We start from the raw sequence: 12,293 nt of genomic DNA, 5'->3' as shown, positions 1-12,293 counted from the left end.
AAAAAAATAATAATGGACAAACCGACATGCGTTTCACTCGGTGCCTCTTCAGTCCTACGGCAACGGAGTAACAACGGGGCACCGACCACCCCCCACACTTCGCTGTCATGGCCCCGACAGCACTTTCCGCACCTCCTTCTCCTCCCACCAGCTCGGTATCGACACGGTCACCGGCAGGGCATCATGCAGCACGAGCCCCGGGACCTTGCGCGTGGCACTGTCCACGTAGCGCAGCCGTAGCAGACCGAGTCCAACGTCACCGCTCACCGCGAGCACCTCACCAACCTTCTGCCCATCAACAAGCAGTACCTCGCCCTTTTCGACAAGCCGTGTGCCACCCATTCCATTGCGGGTGTGCGGCAGACGCAGCGGGACGGTGCGTTTTCGTGTCACCAGCATAACGTGCGTGCGATGTGTGAGCTCCTGCCCAAGGTAGCACCCCTTGTGGAAGCTGACGCCACGGAGGAAGTCCGTGTTGGCTTCGAATGGGAGCGTCTTGGAGGGGCGAAACACGTCGGGCCCTTCGCCAATCCCGGCGCCGTAAAGGAACGCGTCATACAGAGCCGTAGGATCCGTTGTGGACGGCACCCACGCTGCAGGAAGAATGGTCTTGTGAAGAGGTGACGGAAGGGCAAAGCTACGGGGGTCCACAAACACCTCAGCCTCAGGGCTTATAGCTGATGTCTTTTTTTGGGCCGCAGCACTTGTGTTGCTGCCGCTACTACTACTACTACCACTACCACTACCACTAGTCAGAGTGTCATTTGATGATGGTGACGATGCCACCAATGCATCCTTCTCCTCACGTTGTGTGCTCTTCTCAGAGAGTGCAGTTGCCAACACCGTCAGCTCATTGCTAACGTCATGTATCTGCACCTTCTTACGCATACGCATCTCGAGCAGGTGATCGTGCAGAGTATCTGCCACATTGCGATGGACATCCACTAGAATTGCCGCCTGTCCATTATACACGCGCGATGACTGATACAGATAGGCGTCGCACATCACACGCCCAGTGTGGTAGAGGAAGCACCCCCACATACTGCCACCCGGTTGCAACAGACGTAAATCGTTCGTGAAAAGACCCTGCAGAAACTCGTGCGCCATTGTGCCAGAGACACGGATGAGCGAGCGGGATGATAAACGGCAACTGAAGCTCATCTGTGCTGGCTCTCAATACACGAATACGGAGAGAACAAAAAAAAGCAGTCAAACACAGAAAGGAAATACAGTCCAAGCAGTGCCCTTAATTAGGCCGATATATACTTTTTTTTTTACGGGCGAGATAACAGGGACAGCAGCAGCAGCTGCAGCTGCTTATTGCCATAGTCAAAATCAACACTCCTCTCTCACTCGTCGACGCAGCACAACGGGCAGTCACAGCTAAAGCCGTAGTGCGTCAGTAGATAGTCCTGCCGCTCCACCTTTGAAGCATAGGCACTGAGGTCAACGTACGAGGAGCGTATCTCTTCGCCGCTCGCAATGTCGCGCAGCGCCACTACTACAGCGCGGACGCGGCCGTGCGTGGGAACAAACCGTGCACACGGCACACAACTGTGGTTGATTTTCGTCGCGGCGTCGTATAGCGCGACACCCGTGGCGTGTGCGGCACAGGGGTCAACGAGGCGGAACAGCTCCCGCAGAACACACATCTGTCGACGCAGCCGCAGGGCCGACTGCGCACCCTCACCTTCGCCCTCACTGCGCCGGCATATTGCGCACAGCACCGGCAGCTTCTGACACAGCAGGCTGTAGAGCGGCGAGACTACCACGAACATGTGCACGTTGGCGTCTGCAAGCCAGTAGCAGCGAAGGTACAACTGCAGCGAGAGCCACGCAAAGGGATCCGTTGCGGTTGTCTCACTGTTCGCCCCCGCACAGCAGAGGCCCAGCCAGCGACACACGCACTTCCACGAGAAACGAAGGAATGCACGCTGCTGCTCCGTCAACGTGCGCGGGGCCCCTTCAGCGTACCGCACCACCATGGCCTGCACCGTCTCTCTGAAGCGATCTTGGAGGTCCTTTAGAGGAAGCAGATCAGCTCCTGAAGTAGTTTCACTGAGGCAACGGGAGAGGAGTGCGAGAATGAGACGCAACCGCTCATTGTAGATATTTGCCAGGTACTCAAGTGTCGCCAGGGTGTGGGCTTTACTAGGCCACGCTTCCTCCATCGCCTTCGTATCCAAGGCGACGGCGCACCGCATGATGGTCTCGGCTGACGGCTCACGCAGGCTGTGGACCGTCTGTGCGGCGACTGTCTTTCTGGCAATAGGTGGCATTGACAGCAAGAACTTCCCTCCTCGCTCGTGCAGGCAATGCGCCCTGCACTTCGCACAGCAGAACCGCACTCTTGCCTCCGATTCGGCTCCTAGTGGTTGTACTTCGTCATCGCCGTCATCATCATCATCCATCGCAACACCACGAGAGAAGAAGCTAGATGCACCGAACTCCTTTAATGATTCATACAACGCCCGAGGAGAGCGAAGAGTCTCCGCGTACTGCACACCACCGCCATTCTTCACAGCCTCCAGATTATCATCATTATTATTATTATCACCGTCCGACGGTTGCTGTTGCTGCTGTTGCACCACACCCTGAGCGAGACGCGCGAGCCGTTCGCACTCCTCCTGCAGAGTTGCAAGCCTCGTTCCGCAGCCCATGCAGAAGCGCGAATCGAGCCGCGAGGACAGGGACAGTGTAAAGGCAACGGGCAGTTCCTCCAGCAGGACATCCCCCGCGCGGAGGGGCCGCGTAGCGAATGTCCCCACGCCGTAGCTCGCGCCCATCTCGCACACCTTGACGTGTGCCGCCATTGGCACCGCACGGCTTCCTTGACCTTCTTCCTGCTGAGGCGTCCGAGGGGGGCAGAAGCGCGCATGGGCGTGGCACCCCCTTCTTCCTCAGCACACACATACAGAACAGACACAAACACACACACACGCACGCAGGCTTTCCCCCCTCCTTCTCTCCAATCCTGTCACAGGTCAAATATCGCTCGTGACGAGGCGGTTCACAACGGCCACATCGAGCGCCGCCGCCTCGGTGCTTCCAACGCCGTAGAAGTCCCGCACTGCCGCCTCATCGCAGTACGCCGCGAGTGACGACAACTCGTGCTGCACACCCTTGACGATTTCCACAACAGCCGCGATGTGTTCGGCTGACGGGGCGATCAGAACAATCACGACGGCCTTCGTCGTCTCCGCGCAGGTGAGGCGCTGCAGCACGCGGTCAAGGTTGCGCGTGTGCGAGAGCGCCGAGAAGACGTCGCGGGGGGTCGGCGGCGACCGTTTTGCGGCAGTTGCTGCTGCTGCTGTCTCGCCATTCGCGTCAATGGCGAACGACAGGCGCGTGATGCGGTGCAGCGCGACCACCAGGTGAAGCCGCGACATGATGTACGCCGAGTCGATCACGGCTGCGTCAATGGCACGCCGCTTAAACTGCTCGTGCAGTGTGGCGGCATCGCGCACGTCGTGGTACGATAGGACGACAAACTCGCCAATGCGCTCCATCCACCAGCCCTACGCACCCAGACGCTCTTTCTCTCTCTCTCTCTCTCCCTCCCTTCGCTGATCCCTTCCCTGGGCCGGGTTGTTGAACAAAAAACAAAACAAAACACCACCAAGAGAACAGGCAGCGGACGCAATACGCACAGAGAGCACCTCGTGGGCCCAAAGCCGCCCACAGCAGCAGCAGCAACAACAACAAAAAAGGGAATGGAGTCAGCAAGCTCACTCGTCGCTTATTGAAGAAGCCCAAAGAGGAAAGAAAAAAAAATGTAAATATAGTGCGCATCGCGAAACTCCGGGTAGCCATAGCCCCCCCTTTTTTTTTCCTTTTTTCCCTTTCACATGTCTAGAAGACTGGGGCAACTCCGCTTCGTACTTTGAGAACCCACCTTCCGGAGGCACTGTATACTGATCGTACTATTCCTTTGTCCCGTTTTATTTTTCCATCGTGTTCATTTTTTTTTTTTTGCTCTCATTGCAGTTGTATCACACTTCATTTCCCCACTTCCCCCTCCTTCACAGACCAGCGCATCAGGCGACCACCATCTTGACAGCGAAGCGCTTCACGGGAGCAGCGTTCCTCTCCCACCCCCGCACGTAGTCAAAGATGAGCTCGTGCTCGCCAGCCACCTTGGGGGTCACCGTGATGAGCTGCACGCCGGCGGCGCCCGGCATAACCGCCTGGTGGTGCTTGAACTCGCTGGTGATGGCGTACGCCTTGTTGTGCTCGCCCATCTTCTGGCAGCTCTCGCACGTCCACTGGTAGCCGGTGCTGGGCGTGCTCTGCAGGTTAATACGAATGGCGTCGCCGAGTGCCACGCGGACGGTCGTGCCGTTGTCGTCCTTCGTCAGGGTGAGAGGCATGAGTGGTGTGATGTTGGTTTGATCGGGTTCGCTTGTACGCGTTCTTCCGAGAAGAGCGCAGAGGCAGCAACAGCAACAGTAGCACGCACACAACAGAGAGAGAGAGAGAGAGTGACAATGTGAATGTTTGCAAGTATGCGTAACGAGACATGTGCCGCGCCACCCCATTCAGGACTGGCTGGTGGTACGGAATAAAATACAGAAATGTGAAAGAGCAGCAAGTCCCCACCCCGTCTTCGCGTTCCGTTGGCCAGCAGCCTCTTCTAGCCGCCGCCGCAATATGGAAGGATTTTTTCTATGCAGGCGCACACGCCGAATGGCGCGTACCTCTTCCCTCTTCAGGGACTGCCACCCTATCCGCGCCGCGCTCACCCGACACCGGGCCGGAGCGTCTGCCTCACAGCCACTTCTCCCCCAACGGGCTTTGCGTCGCGTGCAAAGGATCGAACGACAAACTTCGTCACCTCCACAACGGTGCCACAGTGCAGTTCCTGCGGCTTTGCGCTTTCGTACAGACGCCGGTGCGCCGCCTCGTCGTTTAATTCCATCACTTCCACAGGAAATGGTGGCATCTGCGCGAGGGCGTCCTGCACCGCCTGCTCCCCTTCACGCTGGATGTGCTGCAACAGGATCTGCAGCAGCGCAATGAGGCGACCCATGATATTCGTCGCCGCGTCGTCCAGAAACCAGCGGCGTCCACGCGGTGCCTGCGGTGCAATCCGCAGGGATCGCTGCAGTGCCTTCTGGTGCGACCTGCAACGCTCCACGAGGGCCACCAGCGCTGCCTCCTTCACCTCCTGAATGGGGAGCACAAACAAGAAAAGGTCTTCTTTCCGCACATCACGCGCCGTCCACAGGCGCAACGCGGCGCCGCTGTTTCTCCCCGCTGTTGCTGGTCGTAGCGGGCTGCACGTGTGCGTGCTTTCGTGCGGCCTGAGCAGCGGTGGATGCATGGGCCCGACACGCTGCTGCTGCTGCAGGTACTTGAGGGCCGCCTGCGGTGTGAGGAGGTGCCGGTAGTAGCGCGAGGCAAGAGAGGCGAACAACCCCAAGGCAGCGTGGTACGCACTCTCCTCCGCCGCAGTGCTTTCCAATTGACGCTGCCGCACCCGGTCCCACAAACTCACTGTGTTTCTGTGTACTACGATATTAGTCACCGGCGCCGACACTATCTTCGTTGCCCTTGTCGTTATCGCCACATTCTTCTCTTGCTGTTGCCGTGGAGGGTGCCGCGAAGGAATCGGCGGGTGAATGCCGTACGTCTGGTACAGCCAAAGCGCATCAGTTGTGCCGTCATGTCTTTCCGACTCCAGACTTTTTTCTTCGTGATGCCGGTGCCGTATTAGAGTGTGGGGCGGTGACTCGAGGCAGGGCACATCGTCGTCACGGCAACGGTCTTTCTGAAGTTCAGCCACCACCGCGACAACACCATCGGGCTCGCTTTCCACACGCGCCTTTACTGTGCTGCCGCTACCACTTAATTGAATTGGGGAGAGAGAGACGCCACTGGCCTCCTCCTCCTCCTCCTCATCCTGCGCCTCTGTTTTTCCCCGGTCGCTGCGAAGGTGATGTAGGATGAACCACAGAAGGGTGCCAGCGGCGCGGGTGTGCTGCAAACCCAACGTGTGCCGCTGTTGCTGCACGGCGGCCCACCGCTCCTCGGGCATCGCGCTCTCCGAGGCCCTGCGCCGCACCCCACCATCCGCTTTCTGGCGTTGCTGCTGCAAGAGTCGCTGAACCGAGCTCAACTGCGGTTGGTTATCGGTCCAGCGCAACCTACTCGGCTCATTCACCACGACACCAACGGCGTCAACGACAAGAAGACTCTCCACAGCGTGCGCCGGCGCTGTTTGGGCTAAATTCTCCAGCACATCGAACAACAGCCCGCGTTGCGCTGGCGTGCACTGCAGGGCAGCGAGCGTCGCCGTGAATTGCTCCCGCACCGCGGGCGACTGCCACATCGCCACACCCAACAGCAACACCATCTCCACAGTTTCACTGCACACCTGACACAGCGACGGGCTGCACGGTGGAAGCGAGCCATCGGCGACACCACAACTGCCTTCCTCCTGCGCGCAGTCTTCTCCAGCGTCAAGAATCACCTGCAGCATCGCTGGCACGTACGGCCCCAAATTGCCTGCCAAGAAGAACAGTGGCGGGGAGGCGCGCTCAACGAGGTCGCGCAGAAGCCGCACCATCTCGGTTCGCATTGCCCGTGTCGCGAAGGGGCGCCCGGTCCTATGGGGCGGCTTCTCCACACATTTTAGCGTGGCGGTCATCACCTGCTTATCCAGACACGTACGCAGAAGCAGACACGCCTCCTTCACAGCATCGGCATCACTACCGTTTCGGGGGCCGCTTTCGCCAGGTTGCATCAGCAACCGGTCAACGCCCTGCAGTGCAAGACGCAGCAGCCGCACTACCCCGGAAACGCGAAGGCGACTGGTTCGTAACTCCGCATCGTTATCAACACCCCAAACCCTTACGTTCACCGCACCTGGGCCACTGAAGAGATGCGCCAACGTCGTGCTACAGACGGTCACCACCGCCACCAGGTCAATCCGTCCTTCTGAAGGGCTGCCAGCGGCTCGCCGCTGACACTGTCTGCCCTCCCGTTGCTGTAGGTGTTCCTGTTCCAACGCCAGCAACAGTGTACAGAGCACTGGCTGCAGCACTTCAAAGCAAGTTTCTAACGCCACAACACGGAGCAAGTGCCAAAGAGAGGCGTTGGTCAGCCACCTTCTCCAATGAAGGTAATCATAACCATGATTATCACCACCATTGTTTCTGCTAACCAATGCAGATAACAACCCTTCGCGCAGCATCGCGGCGAGGCACTCCTTTACGACAGGAGCGGGGTCGGAGAGAATGCACTCCGCCACACGTTCACCCCACACATCAGGAAGGGTGGAATACCGCGTCTGCGCAATGACGGTAGGGAGCCGCAGAACACCTGCACGGCTCACATCGTAGAGGATCCGCACGACTGCCACACGTTGGGTGTCCTCAATGGGGAGAAACAGCACGGAGCGCCAGAGGTGCTCAAAGAGACCGGACTGGCAAAGCGAGCGGCCAAGGGCGTCCCGCAGCAACATTTGCATCTCACTGTCCAGAACACCAACGCCGGAGGACGGCGCAGTAGAAGAGGAACGTGATGCGGAAGAATGGCCACCAGAAGGACTCCGTATCTCTTCACCCTCGTGTAGACAGATCCACACAATGTCACTGAGGGAATGCAGCGCCGCTATGGTGACGGATTCCACTGCCTTCGCTTTCCCTTGCTCCATTTCAGCGGCCGCTGTTACCTGTCGGAAGTCCGTCTGAAACCAAACGGATGCCTCGCTGCTCCTCGCACCACATCCACACATCATCACACGCGCAATGCAGTTCAGCACATCACTTTCACTAGACGATGACGACGAGAGGAGCGGGGTGAACAAGAGACGATAGAGTGTGGCCAGACGGGAGAGCTGTGGTGGGCGTGCGACCCCATCGGCAGCAACTAACTGACGATGTTGTTCTTTCTGCTGCAAGGTGGTGGACGCTATGCTGCTACGTAGGACACGCGGCAACATGCCGAGCAAATCCACTGCCTCTGCCTCTGTGACGACTACCCCGCCGCTGCCATTGCTGTTTCTGCTGCTATTCCCGCTCATCCGCCCAGTGTCGTAGTAACTGGACATAACGTTGAGTGCATCGATGATGAGTTGCAGGCTACTCCTTTCTTCTGCAAGCATATCGACGCTACTTGCACCAAACCCATTTCCGCCCCCGCCATTGTTGGTGCTGCGGCTGCTCACCCAGCTGTGCATATGTTCCCGTGCACTCCGTGGGTGCGTCAGGAAAGAAAGGGGAGGCCTGAAAGGGGCGCAAACCAATACAGAGTGTGCACGGAAAAATCTCCGCAGACGCACACACAAGGGAATTGAGGGTGCTTCACTCACCCCCCCTTCTTGTTTACTGATGTCTGCTCGTGTATTCTCTTTCTCCCACCCTCAGTTGCCACACGCTCGTTTTCTGTCCTTTTTATCCAGCAAGAAGGAATACAGAGAGAAAGCAAAGCACAAAAGTGATAGAAATGGACCAAGAATATATCCTCACCCTTGAACAGGTCTCACAAGGTGAGAGAACGAAAGCACCTATTTATCGCCGCCACCTAGACACAAAAACGTTCTATTAGAAGACAACCCAACAAACATGGTGGGCAGATTCAACAAGGGAAAGCAGAGCCTCCACGAAGAGCCGTCAATAACTATGACCATGCGCTTCGCTCAGTCTGCCGCAAAAAAAAAAGAAGAAAAAAAACCCTTTCAGAGAAACCTCAGAGAGACATATGCATGACATAACAAATAACCACATAACAATGAAAGAGTAGAGGCCTATTACCAGCCGCATTTCTGCAGCTCTTCACCGAGGAGCACCAATGTCTTTGTATTCAACGGTACATATCCACACGAAAACGATGACGGCAGCGGCTTTGCCCCCACTGCCTCCAAGAGCTCCCGCTTTGTCACTAAAACATACACGCGTGACGGACCATTCTCGCTAGACGAGAGAGCGTACCGGAGAGCGTACCGGTAACCGTCGCGAACCAGCACATGGCGGCGGTACTTGAACGTCGTGGTGGTGTGCGCCGCGTCGCTGGATAGCGGGGCAGGAGTGATTGGCCCACACGGCGCCTTCCCTGCAGGGAAATATGGCCCTTGCTGCTGCTGCTGCGGTTGTTGCCCCTCGCAACCATTGCTCGCATCCTCGTCGATGCGTATACACATGGGAATGGCATAGCCCGGGAGCACGGCTGGGGTGCCGCTCGCACCGGAGAGCAAGCCGTAGAGTTCATTCTGCAGGAACAGCCTCTCCTCCTCCAGCGTCAGCCGCTGTGAGGGGCTACTTCCCTCCCCGACCGGTGCGAGCTGCAGCTTCGCCATGCCGGCGCGCCCCTCGCGGTTGGGGACCACGACGCCGTACACGATGGCCTCTTGCACCGTTACTGTCCGCCCCGAGACGCCGCTGAGTGCGTTCATAACTTCTGTCGTGGAGACGTTCTCACCCTTCCAGCGGAACGTCTCGCCGACGCGGTCAACGAAGGTGACAAAACCCATCGCGTCGAACTCCACCAAGTCTCCGGAGAGGAAGTACGCATCCTTCGGCTTGAAGACGCCCCGAATGACGTTCTTCTTCGTCTCCACCTCGCTGTGATACCCGTCGAAACGGCGGAGAGCAAACATGTCGAAGCCTTGAATGATCTCCCCGACAATCTCGCCGATCTCACCCACGCCACAGTACGCGCAGCGCCCACTCAACGGCTGGCGCCACACCTCACCCTTCTCAAAGTCGTACTTGACGACTCGGAACGGGAACAATGGGTTGAAGTGCGTTGAGAGTAAATATATCGGCCTCGGGAATAGCGGCAGATGCCCCACAACACCGGGAAGGTCAAACAGATTGATGAGGAACACGTTGCCTTCCGTCGAGCTATAGAACTCCACCACCTGCGCTATGTGGAGGGAATTCTTACACTCGCTCCAAATGTCATTGCGCAAGCCGTTTCCAAAAGCAAATGGAACAACCCACCGACCCGCCTCATGGTTGCCGCCTGTGCTACTGTTTTTGCTCTTGTCACCACCTCCCTCACCCACACGAGCTTGAATGCCATTGGGTGCCCTGGTCTTCTGTCTATTTTCGTAATGGAGCGCGTAGCGGAGTATCTCACCAATATACTGGAAGACTGTAACTCGATATAATTGCAGATCGCTTGTAAAGTTGGATGCACTGAATTTGCTTCGAATGACCATCCGAGCAGTCGGGGCTGATCGTCGCGGATTCAGCTGCTCAGTCCCAACTTGTTTCCCCCGAAATTGCGGGGCTATCCGATATGAATCCACCGCACCCGCTGCTTGCTGCTGCTCTTGCAGGCCATGTAGCAGGTGCCCGATACAGAAGACGCATCCCACCGTGTGATACATGGGCAGACAGTTGTACACTGTGAGGACGTTAAGATCTTCTTCGAAGGAAGGGAGGTGCCGGCGGCGGCCAAACAATGCACTCGCACACTTGGACCAGAGACCGTTCTCCTCACCTTCGCCGTTGCGCTGCTTCCCCAGAAGCACCTCTTTGGTCTTCTCCCGCTGTGGGAGCATGGCGGAGAAGAACACGGCGGCAAAGAACCTCAAGTGACTGAAACGCGCCGCCTTTGGGAGTCCCGTCGTCCCAGAGGTATAAATGTGCAGAACCGGCATCACTGGGCGGAAGCGCAAGAGTGCCTCCTTTGTGCGGCTGCGCACCGCAGCGACAGTGGCCTTTTGCTGTTTTTGTAGTTCCTGTTTTCCCATGGTTGCGACGAACACATCTGGCGGGAACTGAGAGATGCACTTCGTGAGAATAGGGAAGAGATGTTGCCGCGGCGCCTCGTAGTGATGGCGTACGAGATCAAAGAGGTCCAATGTGGCGCTGCTGGCGTTCTTGCTGCTCGCATGCATCTCATTGAAGTTCTGCACCCTCTCGAGCATCCACGGCTGCACGCGGTTGGGCGCAATGGAGGCGTTAGCAGGAGTGCCGCGCCACACAAACACCCGCTTCACGCACGGCGGCAGTGCCACGTTCTTATTCTTCTGCTGCGCCTCGCTTTTCCCATCGTCGTCAGCGCCATCAAAGAGGAGGGGAACATATTTCTCCTCAAGCACCAGCAGCTCTGACGTGACGCACTCGAGGCTGTGGCACAGCATGCGGTGGTTGACGAGGTTTGTGTTGAGCAGCGCCGCACTGCAGTGGTGGTACACCGCCGGCGCCTGCGGCTCAGCGTCGTAGAGGGCGTCGAGGAACGTCATCCACACACTCACTTCCGCCACCGCCATCCATATCGGGTTGAACTCCGTGCAGTTGTCGAGCATCAAGGCGAGAGTGTGCGGCCGCGTGGCTGGACTGTTTCCGTGGGACACCTGCCTTTCTGCCGCTGCCACGCGGTCGGCGGCACCGCACGTGAGCCCGTGCCACTCCCACGCAAGTGCCTCGCTCAACAGAGATGTCAGTGCTACAGCGTCACCGTACGTGAGGCTCAAAGGGGCGCCACGGAGTTTCATGGCGGGAAGGGCGGCATCTGTTGCCGCCATCTCGAAAGCGACTTGGTGCTCTCGTGGCGCATCGGCGACAAGCGCGGCCTGCTTCCGAAATGCGTCAAGAAGTGTAAAACTAATTGACTGCCCATGCGTCACCTCTGCAACGGCGGAAACCTCGTGGAGAAGCGGTAGCAAACATTCGTCCACTGCCCCACAGGCTTCCTGTACGCTGTTTGTCGTACTATCACCGGGATCATCTCTGCTGTTCGTCCTGTCCCTCCGCAAGGCGCCCGGCAGAACGGATCCCCACGCGTCCCTCCAGCGGAGCCTCGCGTTGCGCAACGACGAGCGCGTCTGCACGGCGCCCAGCGAGCAACCGAGTTTGATGTACTCCTTCGTCGTGATATAGGCGTATTGGGACATGAGCACCCACTCCCACTTCCCTTCCGTGTTCACTGTGGCCATATATACAAATATACAAATATATATATATATATGTATGCTGCTTTGTTCCCTCACCTTTCCGTTTTTCTTCTGGGCTTCTTTTCCTGTTTTCTCTCGGCCTGAGCGCTGCCTTCACACACGCCCCCTTTGCGTTATTGCACGAGAAGTGTGGACCAACAGGCACGGGGGAAGAGAGAGAGAGAGAGAGATAGCAAAAAACAGAGGCGCCTCTTCAGTGAGCATCGGCAGTGAAGCCGCAAAGACAGGACCGTGTCCGATACTTCCCCGCAACAGGGTGACGCACCTATCTGGCCGTAATGGATAGTTGAGTGCGTGGGCGGGAGCCTCATTAATCATATATCCTTTCCTCTTCTCAGTCTATCTCGCATTTCTCCCCCCCCCCTTATCCATTTCCTCTTCATTT

General features: G+C 57.7%; 6 protein-coding genes across 6 annotated transcripts; all 6 read right to left on the bottom strand.

Annotated features, from left to right (window-relative positions):
- Positions 1–105: 105 nt before the first annotated feature.
- On the bottom strand, positions 106–1,161 carry DQ04_05151050 (transferase C1orf69 like protein, mitochondrial; the record flags this gene model as incomplete). Its single annotated transcript, XM_009314019.1, has 1 exon — positions 106–1,161. One exon carries the CDS (start codon positions 1,159–1,161, stop codon positions 106–108), a length of 1,056 nt encoding a protein of 351 aa, XP_009312294.1.
- Positions 1,162–1,349: 188 nt separating this feature from the next.
- Positions 1,350–2,813, bottom strand: DQ04_05151040 (hypothetical protein; the record flags this gene model as incomplete). The annotated part of the gene is made up of 1 exon (XM_009314018.1): positions 1,350–2,813. The coding sequence occupies one exon, from the start codon at positions 2,811–2,813 to the stop codon at positions 1,350–1,352; it is 1,464 nt and encodes a 487-aa protein (XP_009312293.1).
- Positions 2,814–2,984: 171 nt separating this feature from the next.
- DQ04_05151030 (hypothetical protein) lies at positions 2,985–3,509 on the bottom strand (the record flags this gene model as incomplete). Its single annotated transcript, XM_009314017.1, has 1 exon — positions 2,985–3,509. One exon carries the CDS (start codon positions 3,507–3,509, stop codon positions 2,985–2,987), a length of 525 nt encoding a protein of 174 aa, XP_009312292.1.
- Positions 3,510–4,037: 528 nt separating this feature from the next.
- DQ04_05151020 (hypothetical protein) lies at positions 4,038–4,370 on the bottom strand (the record flags this gene model as incomplete). The annotated part of the gene is made up of 1 exon (XM_009314016.1): positions 4,038–4,370. One exon carries the CDS (start codon positions 4,368–4,370, stop codon positions 4,038–4,040), a length of 333 nt encoding a protein of 110 aa, XP_009312291.1.
- A 368-nt stretch (positions 4,371–4,738) lies between these two features.
- On the bottom strand, positions 4,739–8,182 carry DQ04_05151010 (hypothetical protein; the record flags this gene model as incomplete). Its single annotated transcript, XM_009314015.1, has 1 exon — positions 4,739–8,182. One exon carries the CDS (start codon positions 8,180–8,182, stop codon positions 4,739–4,741), a length of 3,444 nt encoding a protein of 1,147 aa, XP_009312290.1.
- A 570-nt stretch (positions 8,183–8,752) lies between these two features.
- Positions 8,753–11,848, bottom strand: DQ04_05151000 (fatty acid transporter protein-like; the record flags this gene model as incomplete). The annotated part of the gene is made up of 1 exon (XM_009314014.1): positions 8,753–11,848. One exon carries the CDS (start codon positions 11,846–11,848, stop codon positions 8,753–8,755), a length of 3,096 nt encoding a protein of 1,031 aa, XP_009312289.1.
- Positions 11,849–12,293: the final 445 nt, after the last annotated feature.

Source organism: Trypanosoma grayi, assembly GCF_000691245.1.
Source record: "Trypanosoma grayi strain ANR4 Tgr_515_V1, whole genome shotgun sequence".
Taxonomy (NCBI): domain Eukaryota; phylum Euglenozoa; class Kinetoplastea; order Trypanosomatida; family Trypanosomatidae; genus Trypanosoma; species Trypanosoma grayi.
Note: the sequence above shows the minus strand (reverse complement) of the source record. Positions and strands in the feature narration are given on the sequence as shown.